A 20,785-nucleotide genomic window follows, 5' to 3' on the forward strand; every position below is an offset into this window, starting at 1 on the left:
TCCTATGACTCGTATGGCTTTAGCTAAGAGAGCCGTTTTGTAAACATTAAATGCATTTTTGTTTGTTTGAAATACACGTGGAAAGCTCGCTGTTTTTCACTCCTCGCTCGCTGAGGTTTGCAGAGGGTACACGGCCCAGCGCCGCCGGGGCGCCTGCCAGGGGCTCGCCCCAGGAGGAGCGGGGCAGCCGGCGGACCCGCCGCCACACGGCAGCCAGGGGGAGCTGCCGAGGGCGCGGGCGCCGCCATCTCCTCTCGCCCTCCGCCGGCGGCCTCTTTCCGGGAGTAGGCGGGGACCGGCGCGGCACGGGCCGGCCCGGCCACAGGCGGCGCGGGAGAGGGGCGCACCCCGGCCATGCAGCCGGAGCGGGGCGGCAGCCGGCCCCGCAGGGAAGGCGGCCGGCACGGCCGGCGGCGGCCCGGCGGCGCGGAGAATGCGGCCGAGGCGGCGACTGGAGGCAGCGGCGGGGACGGCCGCGGAGGAGGCGGCGGCCGGGGAAGAGGCGGCGCCCACGGGCACCGAGGAGGCAGAGGCCGGGGCAGGCGAGAGCCGCGCGGTCGCGGGGCAGCGCCGCCGCCCGCCGCCCACCCCCACCGGCGGGTAAGCGGGCGGAGAGCCCGCCCTCCCGGGCGCGGGGGGAGGCGGGGCCGAGCGCGGCGGGGCCCGGGGCGGCCGGTGGGGCGGCGGCACGACCCTTCGCTCCCCGCCCCGCTCCGCCCCTTCCCGAGGTGGAGCCGGGCGGGCAGCCGCGTCCTGCGGCCTCCCGCGGGAGGCTGGGGCGGCGGGCAGGGGGCCGGGCGGCGGGGCGGCGGCCCGCCTGCCTCAGCCCCTGCGAGGCTCGGCCCCCCACACCCTCCCTGAAACCGGCCTGCGCTAGTGGGAGCAGGGGCTGAAGCGCGCTTATAATTTTGTGCTGAAAAATACAAGTCCCGTTTGAAAAATGCGCGTGAAAGATGTTTTCAGGCGCATTTCAGATGTTTCCTCTGTTTCCAAATAGAAATGAAGAATGGCTGAGTATTTTTGCGTCACTGATCAGAAGTTGAAACGAGGGTGTGTCTTGTCTAGCCTGTGGTACTTGCGACGAAGACATGGTGACATAGCTCTTCTTACCGAACTGCTATCTGTGGTTCACTGGAACACACTGCATTTGTCGTTAATGCAAGTTGATGGTTGTGTTCTGACCAATTATAAAGTGTTTTAGTAGATTAAAAGTAGCACAGACCTGCCTAAGTGTAGCACAACTACACCTTCAATTTCCTGTGGAGATGTTAAAATGCTTTCTGCAACCCACCATGGTACGAGATCCACACTGTGACTTTTAAAAACAGTTTCCCTTTATAAATGCTTTGACAGTGCTACATTCAGATTGTCTTGCTTCCGTTAGAGTTGTTGTAACATAGAAATCGTGGTTGTCCCTGGACTGGCAAAAAGATTACAATGATGACCTAATACTGATTGGTGTTGGCAGCACTGGGAGTCCTAATGTAGATGGACCAGCTGCTGCCCCATTTTCAGCATCCCATTGATTAGATTCACTTTGACTTTTATGATGCAGTGCCTTCAGTTGAACCCCTGTATTAGAGCTCCCATGGTTGCTGGTGGATTTAAAAACCGTAAAATGTTCATCCCTCTTGTAATTGTATTTAGATGCATTTTAGCACTTGTTTTTTGAAAGGTAAAAGGTGCAGCTGGATTGGTACTGTTACCGAAAGTGCTGATTGGTAATTTCACATGTAAGCAATATAAATTTCTGAGTTTATACTGATGTGTGTGTACAGGTTTGGATTCTGGATGTAAAACAGTAGTGCTCCCTCATAAGCCATGGAGGCATAGGTGTGGAAATTCAGCACCTGTATTAGTTAAGGAAACTTCTATCCCAGATTGATTTTTTTTTTTTTTTTAAGTCATTAAACTATTTCTTACTAAGTTGAAATACATTCATATCTGTGTTTGCTCTGGTACTGTTCACCCAGTAGGACCCACTTCATAATTTAAAAGGTGCACTCAGGAAGGGAATCATGTTATATGTATGCATTCTTGTCTGCATTGTTATTTGAAGTATTTCAGGAAGCAGTTAAAACATTTTCTTTTGGGACAGTTTACACTGTGTTTTGGCTGATCACTGTGTTACTGACTTTGACATGCTCTTCACCTTTGTCTAGCACAGTGACTTAATTTATTTTTGGCTAAGGCTAATATAGGTTGGATGTTTAAAAATGAAGCAATAGCTAAGATTTTCCCAGAACTCTACTAAAGAGTGCTTAAGCCTAACACTCTTCCTGCCCTGGAGGCTTTTGATATTAAGTACTGCATGGTCTCTTAGCACACCTGTCACAAATCTTGTTTAGCAGCTTGGACAGGACTGACTTCCAGCAATCCAGCCATATCATCAACAGCTGTGCCAGCCTGCAGCTGCTCAAGTCTGGTGTTACCTCTGAGCCAATCTCATAATTTACCACTTCGGAAAGAGGGAGTACCTCCTCATTCCACTTCTTTCTTCCACCTGTGTGGTCAGACAAGTTCCCTTGTACTGTCTTTGATATGTGCTAGAGCATGTTTTCTGAACAGATTCAGCTCTTACCTGCCAGGTTAGTACCCCCTTTCATTCTCAGTTACTTAGTGCTTTCTCTGTTCAGCAAAGTGACTTGTTTTACACAAATATACCAGCTCAGCGAGAGGTGCTTGACCCAGAGTAAGCAGTTAGTGTGAGAGGATACCCCACTGTCTTCCAGTAATGGGGGTCCAATCTTATCGACTGGCAATGTGTAAATTACAAACCTGGAGAGCCAGGTAATAATATGGGGAATGTAGTTAAGTCTAGGTTCTTCTGTAGTTTTAAAGCTATGCTAAACATAATTTTATTTGTTTATATGCCATTTGTTTATAAATCTATTGCTGCTAAGCTTGATATTTAAGTATTTTATTGCTGGAGCTTTAGTTGTTGCCTGAGAAGTTTCTTTTTTATTGTGTCTTCAATTCTGAAAAGCTTTATAACAAAACCTACATCAAATTTTATTAAAGTAACTGGATTTGGATTTGTTGAGCCTGCTACGGACACAGCAGTAAAATGCAAGTAAAATTATAGGTGAATGAATTCATTAAAGTGTAATATGAATGTTAATAAAACCAAACTTCATTAAAACCTCTTGGAAATGCTTCACAATTTTTACAGTGAAGTAGAAATTGGCATTAAATTGCATACTATTTTGGCAGCAATATTTCTTAGTTGCATTCATCACCCTCTACAGCTACCTGAAAGGAGGGTGCAGAGAGCTGGGGATGAGTCTCTTTAACCAAGTAACAAGTGATAGGACAAGAGGGAATGGCCTCAAGTTGCACCAGAGAAGGTTTAGATTAGATATTAGGAAGCATTTATTTACAGAACAGGTTGTTAGGTGTTGGAATGGGCTGCCCAGGGAGGTGTTTAAGAGTCGGGTCTACACAGCGCTGAGGGATATGGTGTATTTGGGAACTGTCAGTGTTAGGTTAGTGGTTGGACTGGATGATCTTCAAGGTCTTTTCCAACCTAGACGATTCTGTGATTCTGTGTGTGTTGATTTAAATGGCTTGATTACTAAAAGATTTTGTGACCTCCCTTCAAAAATGTATCTGAATCTAATTATGACCAGCTGGTTTACCAAATTACAGATTTCTTTGTAGATCTGTCACATTGAATAATTTTCCATTGTTTTTGTCTGCTTTAATTCATCTATTGTATCTTGGATAAATAGAACACATTTGCAGTTATTAATTTTTAGGAAAATAGTGTGGAATTATAATGTTTAAAGTAAAAGGTCTGATTGACATTGGCCCAATATCATCTTCCACTTCTAACTCCTCTAAGTTGCTCAGAATTCATATTTTATGTACTGACAGAATTTTTAAATTGCTCTCTCTATGAAATATAATCTATTAAAACAGAAACAACTTTCTGAAATTGTGGACATGATACTGGGTTTTATTCTGATGGTCCTTAACCACATCCCTTTGTGGATGGTTTGAGGAAACTTTCTTTTGTCCTTTACATTTATTACATTTGCAATTTACATAGTATTCTCTTAACTTTCTTTCTAGTGATACAGTCAGTCTGCATGTGTTCCTTCAGTGCAGTTGGAATTGGCAGGTCTGTTTCAATGTTCTTTTTTTGGCTTTGCGCATTGGTTGCAATAAAAATTTTATTGTTAAAGAATGGAGGTTAACAGACTGATTTTAGTGCAGTCTTTCTTACTTGTGGTTGGTTTCAAGATGACATCACATTTTTATTATAGTTTCATTGTTGTGGCCCATGCACATGTAGAACTGATCTAAGAGAACATCTAATACTGTCAGCATCAGATAACTTTTTCCTAATTAGTATGAGCTAAATCTTTACAGTCTAAGCAACTGAAAAAAGCAATCTGTTCACAGGCACAGCAACAAAAGCTTGGATTTTTCAAATACTGATACATTTGATTTCCTTTAGAACACTGTAACAGAGCTTGTGCAGATAGGAGAAGAATGGATTTCTGGATCTTGAACACAATAAATCTTCTGAGGTTTTATGTTAATGTTCTCAAAAGCAAGTAGGAAGAAACTTACTTATATTAGTGTACACCAATTTGTGAGCTGTACTTAATTACTAATGAGGTGAGAAGAGCTTCCCTCTTAGGAGTTTCTTCACTGTGATATGTGAAGAGGCACTAACTGATTGTGAATGAAGGGGGGATTGTAGTATTCTCAGTGTAGGGATTTAGATTAAGCCTCTTAAAAAGTGTGTGAACAAGTGGTTGGTTCAGTGTCAAACTGATGTTCGTTAAATGGGATTCTGCAATGCTTCATTCTGTATCTCTTCATGTTCAGTGTTTCTGTTAATAATTCTGATGAAGGAGTAAAATATACAGTGTTAAAATTTGCAAACAGTGCTAAACTGGAAGGATGGGCAGGAGGGTGGAGCACGGAATACAATCTCAACAAATGGGAGAAACAACCTGCAGTAAGGTGTAATTTAAGATCAAATATAACACAACTAGATTTCTGTGAGAAAAATCTGCAGAGGTGTGTGACTGGTTAACTGGTAGCTTAATGGATGAGAAAGTATCAATTAGCAATGCGATCACAGTGAAGAACTGCAAGATTTGGACCAGTTGGGGAAAGTTCAAAGGGAAGAAATGAAGAGAGGTGTGAAGTGTAGAAGATATGAACCTATCAGGAAAAGTTGAAGGACCTGGTTTTTTCTCTCTTTTTTTTTTTTTTTTTTTTTTTTTTTGTCTGGCAAAGAGGACGCTTTGGGGAAGCTGGGATAGCAGCGTTCCATTAAGTAGAAAGGTTGCTGCAAACAGATCCATTTTAGATAGGACAAGAAGAAAAGCATTATTAACAAGGAGGAGATTTAATTTGGACATTCAGAATAAAAATTGTTACTGAAAGGGTAGATAGATTGTGTAATGTAATGTGTAGGAAGTGTATGGAGATCAGTACAGAAGAATATTGTCAAAGGTTTTAAGAGTATGGAAAAGGTTACTGAGCCTACTCAGTAGAGCTGCTGTGTAACCACTTGTCACAGCACTATTTTTTTTTTTAATTTTTTCAAGGCTGCCCTTGCGGTGGAAAAAGATAAGCACTTTTTATCCAGCCAAAGATAATTTATTCTTTTCAGTTTCTAGACAATAGAGAAACCTGTTTTTCACAGCGCTGGGGACTGCAGTGTTTTGTAATAATCCTCAGTTGTTTAGCGTGGAATGGTTTAGTGATATTTATTGTTTTTCCTTCATCATATTTCACCAACTTCCCTGCTGATTTAACTTGAGACAATTGTACCGAAAACATTTCATTACACAGGTGAACATGCAGCATCATTGCTGCATAACATCTTCATGTCTGACTTTTTTTTTTTTGAAAGAATGTGAGTCTTTTAGTTTGGATGGCTGTGTATTTCCATCCTCACCTATGTAAATACTTTCGTTCCTCTCTTTCCCCTCAAGTCTCTGTGGTAGTAATTTTGTAACTTTCAAACAGGTTGCTCTGAAAATTTACTAGCTTAAACAAATAACTTTATCAGCTCCATATTTTGCTAATTGTATGAAACACAACTTTCTGTCATTACCTTATCTAGATGTAATTATCCCATAAAATGGAGTGGATTTTATTTAGAGCAAATGTAAAATTGTAATACCTTGAATATTGGAGAAGCTCTCCCAAGAACTTTCTATAATTTTTAATATATATTTATATATTTTAATAATATAAAAATATAATTATAAAATATTTATAAATATATATTATATATAAAATGTATTTTTGTATATATGTTTTAGAATGTAGGGAAGAACTGAAACTACAGAGTTAAGAATCATCCATCCATCCATTCATCTTAAAATTGTTTCGGCCATGAGACAATGGACTAGTCTGTGGGGCAGGCAGCCCACCTCTTAGTGCTGGTTGCCAGCTGAGCTGCCGTGTAGCCCGGCCATGTCCTGGGGCAGGGCAAGTGCCCCAGTTAAATGATGGAGAGTAAGGATGTAGGCACATCATGGCGTCAGAATGTTTTTTCTCATCTCAGCGTGATGTTTTCTGAATGTACAGTAGAACACATGAAAATCACATATACGTATGAACTATTAGGACTTGCTATTGGGTGTTTGTTCCAAACACAACTCTGAAGGAAAGTTATTTATAGGAAGGGGACACTTAGTAATTCTGAGCTAAAAATCTTCTTGTGCTAGATTGATGAGTAGTTGGTCCCAGAGAACATCATACAGGGTTTTGTATGGGTACATCAAGTGAGAGACAGTAGGTATTTATGCTGAAGAATAAACAAATTTGTAGAAGTGATGAAATCTGAATAAAATATTATTCCATATGGTACTGCTTCAGTTTTCCTCATAAAAGTAACTGGGTAGTTTCAGGAGCCCCGTTACAGGTTTCCAGCCAGTCTAATGGTGCTGCACAACCTTTTGTAGCTATCAGAAGGCTTCGCTGTATTTTAAAGAAACAAAAAATTGCTGATTATTGGTTCAGTAGTGATTTAGAGCCTTATAACAAGTACAGGGAATATTTCTTACAGGTTTTAATAATCAAAGGATTTCAAGCCTGTGTGATTCACTGTTCTGTGGTAAGGCATAGAGGGGGTCCATTTCCCACTGTTTTCTTTCATGTATGCAATTCCTCTGTATTTTTATGTGCATGTGGGGTTTTTTTTTCTTTTTCTTGCTCTTTTTTTTTTTTTTTTAAATAAGACTTTAATTTTTCTGCAGGTAGACTTAACAATACATCCTGCTGGTAAAATCCGTAAATCTGCTGAAGTGTGAGAACCTTGCCTCAAGGTCCTGCTTCTATTCCTGCTTCGCTTTTCCCAGAGGATAACTGTACAGTTACAGACTGTACAGACTCTCTCTTTAACCCTGGAATAGCCAGGATCTCTGTCTTGTAGAGAACAGAGGGATGATTCTGGGGCACAGCTCTTCGTAGGCTACTGCTCTGTCACTGGCATGTTGTGAGGCCTTCAGCTTTCTCTGACTGCCTGACAAACCAAGAATTTGGGTTTTGGTGGTGGATTTTTTTTTTCCCTTTCTGTGTTCTGTTTCAGGCTGTATTACTCAGGTTATGATGCTTTGCTGACTTCACTGGCTTATTATGTTCCTGTTAATTTCTAACAGTAGGTGACATGCCCATGGAAGCAAGAGAGGCTCAAATGATCCCATACTCCTTATTTCTTTTCCTTCCACTTCACCCTAATTGTTAGCAAGGGTGTTAAGAGATTGTTTCAGATTAAAATTTATTGGTAAAGTTCAAAAATGAATTGTGCTAATGAGAAAATTTAGTTCCTTCAGTATTTTTGTCATGACTCTTTGTACTTAGTTTAAATCACTGTCAAGCGTGGTTTTTTGGTGCAGATTTGCCTTGTGGGGTACACTCAAATGTGATACTGGTGGACTCAAAGTGGTTCCCTCCTCATGGAACCATAGTTAAAGTTATTCACCAGTTGTCTAGACAGTTGAACACAGTTCACCACTGCAAAATGGATGCAAAGTTCTCCTGCAGTTAGTGTTCTCTATGCACCTAGGGCTGGCAAAAGTGCAGACTGTTGCAGGTAAAGATGTGATGTGCACATAAAATCCTGGGATCATAGCGCATCCCAACAAGTACAGTTTGCTCCTCCTTTACCTTGTTGGTAATTTGCATGTGTTTGTACTTTCAGCAAGTTCTGAATGATTTTTAGAACTTCCTCACAGTAGTGTTAACTGCAGGATCAGAGCATCAGTGTGCAGTAGCTCTTACTTTTTAGAATTATACTCTAGACCAAGGACAAAATAAAATGACATTTTAACATTTTGTTTATGTAAGTATGGCATTAGGGTGTCAAGGACCTTAGATAGTGATTTTTCACTGCTTTACCTCATGTTGCAATGTTGGGTTTAGGGAAGCACATTCCTTAAGGCTATTTGGAAAAATATATTTCAGAGCTTTCGCTTTTCTCTTCCCCGCCCCCCCCCCCCCCCCCAGGAAATAAAAAAAAGTTGGAGATGAATGAGGAAGGGGTGTCTGAGGTTTGAGTGGTGATCTCTAACATATCTGCAGTCAGTTGCATTCAGATTTGGTATACAAATCTGGGGTTTTTGAGTGAATGCAAAGGTAGGTATTTGAAAACATCCATGGTATACCACCCTGGTGTAGTTGTAAAACAGTTTCATAAAGGTGTTTTAAAATGAAACAACATTACTTCTTCTTGAGCCTCTTGAGAGGCTGTCACAGAATAAACATGGAGATAAAATGCACAGTGGAGTTCTTCATGAGCACTTGATAGGTTTACATCTGTTTGTATAGAATTATTTAAGCCTTGTTTGATGATAGGTGTTTTACAGGTGTTCTGTCTAGATAGGAGTCCTTTTCTTCAGCTGTAAATAAGTTTGAACATAAGAACTTGTCAGGATCTAGACTTTTCCTTCTGTTATTTCAGGTTGGTTTTCTACAACTGCAAAAATGCTTTTCAGGGAGGAAACCTTGGCTACACTCTTTATCTATAAGTTACATATTGTAGAGGACTATAGTTCACACCAGGTCATAGTCACATGACTAATCTGTTTGAATTACCCATAAACCACTTTAAAAATCAAGGGGAGAGAAATGTTTTTTTGCTATTGATGTTATCAAGGCAACTTCTAGAATCATACTTTGTAAGTGTTGGAGCAGTAACAGTTTTATGTAAAAATCTTCAAGAACAAGTCTCTTTCTTGTGTGCTTCATGAGATGTTTTTCCCTTTAACTGGAACATCATTCCTGTTATGCAAAACATAGATTTCAGAATAGAATGTCTCTCTTGACTAATTCTATCTTTAGCTAACTCAAAGTGATGAGTTCCAGTATCCAACATTTATGAAGCAGTCTTAGGATTTCATCCCTCTCTCAAAAATTCTCATCCTGTACAATAAAGACTAAAAGCTTTTTTCTTCTTGCTACCTGTTCTCTCAGCTGCCCTTTCTGCTAATTAAGCTTCTCTTTAGCTTTGGTAGATCTCTCTAAAGGTCACGAAGAGAGCAAACTAGTGAAGAGGATTACTCTTTGCAGGGATATTTTTTCTCTTTTCATGAAAGAACCTCTCTTGAGGCTCTTCCTTCCTTAGTCTAAAGGAAAAAAAAACAAAAAAAAAAGCAAGCATTAGCTTTTTCCTTTTTCCCTTAAATTGAGAAAATGGTTTGAACTTGTACTGGAAGAGCTATGATGTCTAGGTGAGTTATAAGGAAGTAAACTGTTAATGATAGGCAATGCTTAAAAATCACTGGAGTCTCACTAAAAATTCACTATTAGGTAAATATGCCAATATGAGAAGACTACTATGAGAAACATGCAAACATAACTTAGTCCCCGTTAATACTTTTGAAGAAATAACTCTGTCGTGTGTCACTGTAATGTTTGGAATAGTTTTAACATTTGGCAGTGCTATTTAATCTTATTAATACTGGTGAGAAAGCATAAAGTGCAATGCACAAAATATTAAATATAAATTTTTTTTGTCTTTGCATTTCATTAGGTGTAGTCTGGGGGGGAAAAAAAAAAAAACAACCAAAAAACCCCCCAAAAAACCCAAAAAACCCCCCAAAAAACCCAAACCGGAAAAGCAAAAGGATTTGCAAATACCTAAGCCGGTTGCCAAGAATTGCAGTTAAGTGTCTTTTTCAAATGCTTGTTTTCTGTTGAATAATTGGAAGGGGAAAAAAAATCTTATCTAAATTATGTGAAACCCTGAAGAAGGAAGTGTAATGAAAAGTGGTTTAATTATTTTCAGTGAGAAAGCAAAGCGGATTGATGTACTTGTCAATAATAATTGTTTTTTTCTTGCCTTATTGTATCCCTTGTTAGCCATTGAAAATGCTGTTTATGATGCAGAAAAAAAATGTCTCTTAATGAAGGAATGTATTCTTTTCAGCTGTTTTTCAATATATATTGCAAAATCATCCTTGTGTCTGCCAGTTTACATTAGAAACAGCTTGTGCATAAGGTTACAGAGCCATTAGCACTGATGCTTTCAGAGAGTGCACGATGAAGAGTTTTCAATCTGCAGTGGGTAATGAAGCAAAGGATCTGTAGAATGTGGAGAAAAGGAGCAAGTTCAAACTGTGGTCTATTTTCTTCACAGTTTCAAATACAAAGTGCAGTCAAGTTTTTTTTTTACTTCCCAGATAAGTGACCTGGCATCGGACCTTAAATACTTTTTGAACTGACTTTCTTTCAATTCCTTTTTTTCAGTCCCTTTGTACTTTATGTAAAAACATGCTACTGTCATAAAGATAGAGCAGGCATGAAAGAAAGAGTGATGTGAAGTCTTAGAGATTTTTTGTTTCTTTTTTCCTCGCATATGTGGTGATTTGGCATCTCCATGGAGCATAGGACACCAGCTTTTCAGGTTCTCTTGCCAGGAGTGTCCAGTTGCTGTACAAAGTAGAATAGGTCTGGTTGAGAAAACGGGCTGGATCACCCATTTCAGAGTATGTAGAGTCACTGTATTCTCATGGGGTGTGGGAGATGCAACTTGAAATGCATTTGTGCAGAGAAGGGAATTGAATTTATTGCCACTTTCTGGATAAAATGCTGTCGTTTTCCAGTAGCTGAATAAACATGGATTGTATTTATTTTCACTGTCTCTTTGAGATGCTTTGTTTTGCCACTCCCCTCTCTTGTGCCCTAGTCCCCATCTATTCTCAGGTCATTTCAGGACAAACAGAACTATTTTTGCTGTAGAAATTTTTGTGTTTCTGTCAAAAGTGTACAGTGGTGATATAGTTTTTAAAGGTTTTTTATAATTCCTCATGTTTCTGTTGCCTGCAGTGGGCCACTGTTTTGAGACCAAGTGCATGCCACACATTGGTGGTATAAAATTCTGCTTCTGACTTACCTGAGTTGGGATGGTGTGATGTGTCTACACCTTTTTTTATCCGTGTTATGTTGATATTTTTATATGCGGACAGAATCCCCAAACACATTCATCATTAATTCTCAAATAGTATAGCAGTTGGAGAACATAGTGCTCAGGGAGCTGCGCTACTACCTGTAATGTCTTTGAGCTATACGACTAAAAGAGCTTGAAAATTGGGGGTGTGGGGTGTTGCTGCCTTTTATTTTGGAAGAGCATCATAGAGACACATTACCCATCATGCAGCTATATTTTTTTTAATATACAAAGTTCTTACAATTTTACTTTAGAATTACAGTGCATGTGGATTCAACATAAGCCTGTCTCTCTTGGAGGCAAACCCACCACAAATCAGATGTTTGGCAGTAATTTGTTGCATTATGGGACAGCACACTGTACAGTGCCTGAGGGAACTCTGCCTGATTAACTTCTCTTTTTTGCTGAGTTTGTGCTAGGAAGGGGACTACTGAGTTGCACAAGGAAAGTTGATAATGGAGAGTGAGTGGCTGCTTTTTGGCACCACTTGGGAACACTTGTGATGAAAATCCTTCCTTGATTATGAGTCAGGGATTGGAAGCATATCATTGATGAATTACTTTTTTGCTCATTTCCCCTTTCCTTGCATCGCTATGTTGACTGTGTGGTTTGCAGTCATCTGTGAAAATGGAAAAGAATAAAACTGGGCTTCCTCACTGACCAGCCCCATACATTTCTCACATCACTGAAAAGGGGAGGAGGAAGAAGGGTTTTGGTGTCTGTTTCTCAAGTGGGTAGTTAGTACTTTCTGTGTCTTTTCTGGTTTTCTGCTAAAGAAAGTAATTTTAGTATTGGTCTCAGAAATGCTGTTTAAAACCCTGTGAGTTGATACATCTTTTTGATGTAGCATCACTGTAGTACATGGTTATTTTGTCTAGTGTGGCTCAATTATCTTTTTTAAATCAGTGTCATTCAATATATATATGTATATATCCTGCTTTCTTGTTCCTTGATATGTGGTTTTGCATTCAGGTTTATAGTTATGCATTTTGTTTGCATGTTAGACAGTCTGCTTTTTATCCTTAGTATCTTTTATATAATTTATTGTTCACTGATTTACTATGTGGCTCTGTATTGGTCCTAAAAGTTACTCCTTTTTGATCCCCCTTTCTGAAAATATTGTCAAATGAGGCTGTTTGTAACTACAGTCTTACTGCTTCATTGTACTACACCATAAATGTAATCATGCAACTGAATTTCAAAAATGCATGATGGCTGGATCTGCCAGTTTGTTGATAGAAGGGTAGTAAGGATGTGAGTAGTAGCATGTGAAATTATAATTAGGAAATGGCAGTGTATTAGTAAAGAAAGATGAAAAACTTGGGGACTGTGCTACTGACAATATTGCAGACATAGTGAAACGGGAGAGGAAAGCAGAATTTTGTCCTTTTGAATTTCTTATATAGTGCCTTTGTAGGGTTTCAGGTTAGTAGTGTCTCCTTTTACAGCTTTAATTTTCATTATGTGAATATTTTTGTGTTTGCAATATGCTGTTATTATATGACAGTTGATCTGAAAAAGTGACAGATGTTGGATGTTTTAAGTTAAATTTGATAGAATTTCCCACTGTGAATCAGACATCAATACTTGTATGCTGAATCTCTAAAATGATGCATTACATATGTGACTATCTTAAAGCAGTAACTGAAAAGGGGGAATAAAACCAGTTGCAGATTTTCTAAAGTTCATGCTGAAAGTTTTCCCAGTCAACACAAATTGTCCGGGTTTCAGCTGGGACAGAGTTAATTTTCTTCCTAGTAGCTGGTACAGTGCTGTGTTTTGGATTCAGTGTGAGAATAACGTTGATAACACACTGATGCTTTAGTTGTACTAAGTAGCACTTATCATAAGTTAAGGATTTTTTTCAGTTTCCTGTGCTCTGGCAGCGAGCAGGTGCACAAGAAGCTGGGAGGGAGCGTGGCCAGGAGAGCTGACCCAAACTAGCCAAAAGGATATCCCATACCATAGAACGTCACAGCCAGTATAGAAACTGGGGGGAGTTGGCCAGGAGGGGCCGATGGCTGCTTGGGGACTGGCTGCGCATCAGTCAGCAGGTGGTGAGCAATTGCATTGGGCATCACTTGACTTTCTTGGGATTTATTTCTCTCTCACTCTCTTTTTATCTTCCTTTTCATTACAATTATTATTATTATAATTATATTTTATTTTAGTCATTAAACTGTTCTTATCCCAACCCACGAGTTTTACTTTTTTCCCCTGATTCTCCTCACCATCCCACTGGGCAGGGGAGGAGTGAGTGAGCAGCTGCATGGTGCTTAGTTGCTGGCTGGGGCTAAACCATGACAATAACATTTATAGCAAAGTATCTTTTTTTTTTTTTTTAAAAAAAAAAGTATTTTAAAATACATGAATTTGACAAAGAACACCTGTGAGTCCACGTGTATTATGTAGAACAGGAACAGTAATGGAGAATCTGCAAGTGTTTAACGGAAAGAGAAAACAAAATTGGCTTTAGAAAAACAAGTTTAACTTCACAGGAGATTAAAGCCAAGGATATGGCTTATCAGTAGACTTAGCCAATCTAGCAGAAAACTGCTGCCAGATACAAAAGAAGGACCTGCTTCCCAGATCCCATGTTTCATGGCATGCTTCCAGCCTATCTAACCGTTATTTGTACTTGTTTGATTCTGCTGTGAAGTGATACAAGGAACTTAAGCTGGCAGAAGGTTAGCAGTAGGAAAGAGAAGAAAACTATTGATTTTTTTTTTGCCAGTTTAGGTGTACAGTTTCAAAGAATACTGTTCTGTTTGGTGTCTTTCAGAATTTTTTTCTTTAATGCTCTGCCAATTGAAAATATAACAGTGTGGGTGAATATCACTAGTTATTTTCATGCTTTGAAATCCGTAGAAAATAATGTCTTACTCCTCATGTGCTTTCTTTTTTACAAAATAGATGCATTTAAAGAAACCTAAACTTTTAACTTGGTATTAAATATTATCAAATATTTGTGAATTTAGAAGTAGGAAATAGTTATCTTGTTATTCAAATGTAACACAGATTTTGGAGAACTCTTCATTCTTAATACAGCACAGCTGAAATACTTCCAAAGGATGTTTGTTTTTTCTTTTTTTTTTTTTTTTCATTGTAGCAGAAAATTGATCTGTGTAGAAACTTTGTCATGTATTTTTCCTTGCATGAGAAATCCTGATGCTTCTTCAACATGTTGGTTTTGATCTTGGTAGAGAGTTGCTGGATTTGTGTTGGTTTTGTTCTAAAACTGTGTGCATGTAGGGGGTGTTAAATAAACATTAGACTTGTCTGTAGAACTGAGGTGTTCTCTAAACTTTACTCTTTTGAGCAAACTTTAAATTTATTAAATAGACTTTGTGGGTTAGGATCAAGACTCAAATTTTTCTCTGTTCTGCAGATGGATGCTGCTTTGAGTGAGCTTTTTACATAATTTATCATACTTTTACTTCATCACTGATATGGTTGCAGAAGTACAAAGCTTTTCAATACATATCGGTTTATAATATGTTTATTGAGAGAAACTGTCTTACTCATTGACTTATGAAGACTAGCAAAATAGCAATATAGTTTAAAAAAAATCTGTTATTGAACTGCTGAGTTGAATATATACCCTCAATAAACTGATTCTGTGATGTTACAGAACTCCTCATGTGTGTTCTTCTCAAGTTGCTGTTAATACAACAGCTTTTGCAATTTCAGAAGTGCTAGAATAAAATGGCAAAGCCAAACACTAAGAATCAGGTATACTATTGGAGGTTTTCAAGCCAGGAGTGGACAAAGCCCCAACCTGTTTGGTCTGATTTCAGTTGTGACCTTATTTTGAGTGGATGGTTGGATAGGATGACCTCTTACAATCCCATTCAGCTTGGATTATTCTATAATACTTGACATAAAAATTGAATTGATTTCTGAATACAGTCAATCTTTAATGCAGGTCAGGGTACTTCTGTTTAGGAACGGCAGGTTTGGTAAGAACAAATAACTTTCTGTAGAAATTTTCCTTAACCTATCCAGAATACTAAGTATAATTTGGTTTTCAAATATGACATACAGCATTCACATATGTGAATCCATATGTATGCAATGTAGAAACTACCTGACTTTGACAAATACGTTTTATACGTAGGAACAATCAGTAATCTAGCTGAAAATACTATAATCTTTGTGGCAATGTTCTTACTTTGTAAGGTTTTCTTGAAACCTGTTATTTGTGTTCAGAGACTCCTATTTTATGTTTCCTCTCATATTTTTGACTGAGTGTTTGTAAGAAAAACATTCAGCTTTCTTAAGTTACTGTCATTTTGAAGGTAAAAGATCTGCCAGGTTTCGTGAAGGTCCGTGTGACAATTTTGTATAAATTGCTTGATGAGTTTGCATAGTTGCCAGTAACTTTCATATAATCATTTCCACTGAACTAAAGAAAAAATAGAGTTGATTTTCTGTTGGTGGAAATGTATTGGCTTGGCAAGTTTAGAAAATCAAGTGTCTCTATCTATAGACAGCAGCTGGACAAGCTTCCTACAGGCTCTTTGCTCACAGCATGGCTCAGCCTTGGGGAAGGGAGGCAAAGGACTACCACAGTTACTGCAGCTTGTTGATTCTCTACCGAGTTTCCTAATTAGTGCAGAGTGAGTGCTGAGTTTATAATTACACTATTCTGACAACATAGCCCATCAAATATCCTTCAGTCTGGAGTTTTAATCTCAATGACTAGAGCTAGATTTTAGCCAGTGGCTTTGTAGTTTGGAAAATCCTGTATCTAATGAACAAAGTCTTGATGCAGTTTCTGAAATAAATGCTTACTTGACAGGCTTTACCAAGTTCACAAGTCTACTTCTAATGTTAGAGAATAGAGCTTTTCAGGCTTTCTTCCTGTGAACATACATTGCATGGTTATTAATTTTATTTTATCTATGACTCAACAGTTTTCATACTGGATCTTTAGAAACTTCAGTACAAAACTTCAGTGGTGTGTGTAATAGGGAGGTTGGTTCATTTTGCCCCTGTAAACCACCCATTTGAAGGACCACGCAGCTAATTGTGTACTAGCAGGTTACAGAGGTATTTCTGAGATAGCAGTGGAAAGTGAGCATCAGAATTTATGGTTTATTTTCCAGTTCTTTGAAAGAGAAGATAGCCTGCCATTTAAATCACTAGTTGCAAACAAAATAACCAAGCAGTTTGCCCGTGGGGCTTTTTTTTTTTTTTTTTTTTTTCCTGTCTCAGTGAGTCTAAGGGAGAGCTTTAGCTCCTAATAGAGGGTGTTCCAATTCAGTGAGGCATAAGATTCATACAAAATATGGCTATAGCTTGTGGAAATATTAATAATGATCTGTGAGAAAGATGAAGTACGACTGGTAGCCTCCTGGCGCTTGATCATGTTATAAATTTGCTGAGTGCAAAGAATATTTTTAGAGGTGGTGTTTTTCAGTTAAATAGTAATGAGAAAACAGTCTCTTTCATTTGAAGCTTTTAGTCAGTTCCAATTATTTGCATCTCCGATACAATAAGCAGGAACTTTGAAGCAAAATAATTTGGTGGACAAGATTATTATCTTTACTTTTTCACTGTTATTGTAGTTAGACTTGTGAATATGATGTCTATTGAAAACAATTAAGTATAGATATGCTAACAGCTCAGTTTTTGGCAGGTGTTCCTGAGTATTATTACAAAATATTGTTTTCTGTCTCTAAAAGAAGCTATGTTATCTTATGGTATCACTGCATTAGGAAAATCTTATTTTTCAGGGAAATTTACAAACCTTATATTTAATTTACTTTTCTAAAATCTAGTTTAAGACTACTAAATAAGAATAGTTTGGGGGATTGTATTCCACTCTTACTTCATACTGACCTTTTTTATATTGTTTTAACAAGCTCTTTTTTCTCTTTACAGAAATTTATTGTTATTATTCCTAGATAGAGCAATATATTGTCATGCTTCATGGGATTTTCCCAGATAGTGGAGTATGTATATAATATACTGACAGACATATTTACCTTGTTAATTCACTATTGGTGGTACTTTCTATTTTTTATTTTTTAAAACTAAATTCTTGTTTATCTATACCATTGTGAATTGTGTTTCAAATTCTGTTACGAAATTTTAGCTGTCTGTCTAGGTAATTTCATAAAGATAATGTTCTGTATTATTTCTTGTATGTAAGGACATCTTGATTCTAAACACAGACTTGCATCAGTATCAATAAAATTGCACTAGTACTTTTGTTTTTTGTAAAATGATAGCAGTAATCTAAGAAATAGGTTTAAAAATGCACTTCTGCTTTCATTTGCCATAATTCTGAATATATTGTTTTTCTTTAATATACTACACAGTTCGTCTTTTAGAGACCCCATTAAATTTCCACTGCAATGAATCAGATAATGTGTTCCTTTGCCAACTTTAGATTTAATGTTAATAAATCTCTAATTACTTACAAGACAGAGAAGAGGGACATCTATCTAGGGGTTGTAATTAGGTAAATGTGGAAAATCGGTACAACTTTTTTGAAGATTATTATACTATATATAACTATCATAAGGTATAAGCCTATCAATCATTGTGATAGAGAAAATTAAGCTGTCAGGGGATTCTCCTGTACCCTTCTGGATTTAAGGTAAAAAAAAGTGCATTTAATGAGCACTGTTACAAAAAATCAAATCTGTTTGAGACTGTTGTATTCTTACTGTGCTAAAAATAATCGCTGGTGTAATCTCACTGCTCCTGTTTAGTTACACCAGCAATAACTTTGAACCATGAAATTAAAAGCAGGTATGTCTTTCCAAGAGCAATTTTAAGTCATTACAGTGTAACTCTAAGTCTTTCACATTTCCACTTACGTCTGCCAAGAGGAACCACCCAGTAGTTAATATCAGCCAAGCTACCTTACTTATTGTCACTTATGCAAGCCTTTTTGTACAAACTTTTATTCTGCAAAACAATTTAAAGTGTAGAGATTATGAACTGCTTTGTTGCTTAATTATATATGTTTTTTTGACCCTATGACTTACAAATTCCATCTGTGAAAATTTGACTGTAGCAGATGCTGCTTAACTTGGGATGAGGAGGGAGAAATTGTCTCTGCACAGACACCTCACTATTTTAAATAGAAATGAGGAAAAGATACATGTCCATTCATGATGCCGCTGATAGTCTAGCTCAGATTCAACCCATAGGATATTTTCATTTTGTCTTGCTAGCCTTTTTCCCTGATGAGAAGAGAAACTGGGAATGAGACAGATAAACCTTAATGTCATGGCACTTGTCCACAGCCTTAAAGCACTTTCTAAGAAGGCAAGAGGGGATCAAGACAGAAGTTTACTCAAGGAATTAGTGTGTAACTGTTGGTGGTTGGGAAAGCAACAGATGTAGGGAGTCTATGCCTCACAGTAGCTAACTATTTACTGTGGACATGTAAGATGGGGTATTGTAGGTAAGTGTCCTTAATAAAAAATAGAAAAGATTAAGGAAATGTGTATGTTTTTGAGAGGCGTAACATTCAAAACAGTAATACGAAAGTTACAGCAGCAAAGGTGAAAAGTAGTACTTGATCAATATAATTGGAAAGATAAAATGAAAAGGTTATTTTATAAATTTGGGAAGAAGGTGAAGGAGAAAAATAGCTATGCTCTTTCTAACAAAAAAAAAAAGCAGACTGTGTTTTTGTATGTCTGTAAAGTGACATTCTAAGGAAGAAAATTGGGAGAAATACTACAAAATAAACAAGAACGAAAGTCTAATAATGCAAGATACCTACATAATGGGGAAGGGCAGTTTGCCTAGAGAAAGGCAAGCTGAAAGTGTGTTGTTTCTGTGTTCCTCCCAGACACTATAGAATATTCTAAGTACTGAAAAAGATTAAATGTTCTAAACTTTTCTTACAGAGTTAATAGAACTGAACAGGAAGAGGGCTGTAAGCCTTAACTCCCATGGCTTCTTAAGGGTAATAAATAACAAGTTTAGAAAGTCTTAATGGAAGCTCTGACTTTTAATGCATTTTTAGTTGTTTGTTTTTTTTTTTTTTAAAGGGCTGTGAATTCGACATTTCTTGAGTGCACACATATGCCTAACATGTTAGGATTGACTTGTGCTTGTGAAGAGTGGCTGAGTAATTGAAGCAGGATGTAAGAGGTCACTGTTGCACTTTCTCCATTGTGTACTTCAGCCTTGGTTTAGTCCAAACCACTCTGGTTCCAGGGAAGTGCAGAAAGATGACCTCAGGGGAGATTGCCTGTTCAGAACACCGTTTACTTCATTTTGACACCTTCATTCTGAACCATGTGTGTCAAAATGTTATTGTCTGTAAGAAAAGTCAAACAGAAAGCCTGCTTTCCTGTTTTATCTCAATACCATACAGTCCCTGACCCTGTATGCGGAATTAGTATATAAAGGAGGGTACACTGAAATAGCCTTTTGCTGTGGTAGAGGCTGTAGATTGGGGTCATGTGTGCTAAGCATTTTGCTTTCCTTCAGAAGCGAAGCAGAGTCATAGGCTCTGGTAAAGGATGGAAATACTACCTTCCTTGGTGGAAGACCCCAAATCATGCAAGCTGCTCCTCAGGAGAGCTGGGCTCTTTCACTGTTGTGTGAATGATTTTGATTAACTTGGTGTTTAGGCAGAACACTGTATATTTCCTTTTGTTCTGATAGGCAAACAGCCTGAAGGTTTCCTGGTTTTGTTCAAATGGGCTTTTGCATGCTTTCCCCACTTTCAAAATTTCAATGAAATGTGCGAATGGTAATGCATGTAATACTATCTGAAACAGAGGCACACCAGATAAATATTATACCTCCTGTGGTATCACGGTGTGTTACACCACTCAACAATAATGTGTAGATGTAGTTCAATACTGTTTAAAGGCATAAGTTTTTCTCCTTACCCAAGTAATACTGTTTTAAAGGTTATATTTGTGTTGACTTTTAAAATTTGTTTCCGCTTGTATCATTTGTTACTTGAGGATGGGGCAGGAAGGAAGCTATTTTACTTCATTACACATAGGACAGATGTTTGCTCTGTACTGATTAAGACTCATTTTTAGTAAGGTATGATGACAATGGTAGCAGCATATATTCTAGCTGAATAGGCAGCTAAGACAAAAGTAATGAAAATTTGTGTTTGTGTGTTTCTGAGGTTATTTTAGATGGTAGCTGTCTCACGTGAGATGGTAGAAGCAAATTAATCTCTTCACTGATCAGAGATTTTTTTATGTATTTGATAATTTTAATGCTGAAGATTCATCTTTAAGTTGTTTGAATGTTGAATATTCAGATGTGATTATTTGCAGTTTTGTCTTGTGGCATGGCAGTGCATCATGTAAAATTTTCCATTAAATATTTATTGGAGATGTATTTGAAGTTTACTAATTTCAGAAG

General features: G+C 38.1%; 1 protein-coding gene across 1 annotated transcript in view; it reads left to right on the plus strand.

The window, feature by feature from the left end:
- The first annotated feature begins 295 nt into the window (after nucleotides 1-295).
- AVEN (apoptosis and caspase activation inhibitor) overlaps nucleotides 296-20,785 on the plus strand; it is a 102,965-nt gene continuing 82,475 nt past the window's right edge. Inside the window, exon 1 of the mRNA XM_074909780.1 lies at nucleotides 296-600. Coding sequence (XP_074765881.1) covers nucleotides 355-600 — 246 coding nt within the window. The 5' untranslated portion in view covers nucleotides 296-354. The remainder of the gene's footprint in view (nucleotides 601-20,785) is intronic.

The sequence above is a fragment of the Athene noctua genome, chromosome 6 (assembly GCF_965140245.1).
Source record: "Athene noctua chromosome 6, bAthNoc1.hap1.1, whole genome shotgun sequence".
Classification (NCBI taxonomy): Eukaryota; Metazoa; Chordata; class Aves; order Strigiformes; family Strigidae; genus Athene; species Athene noctua.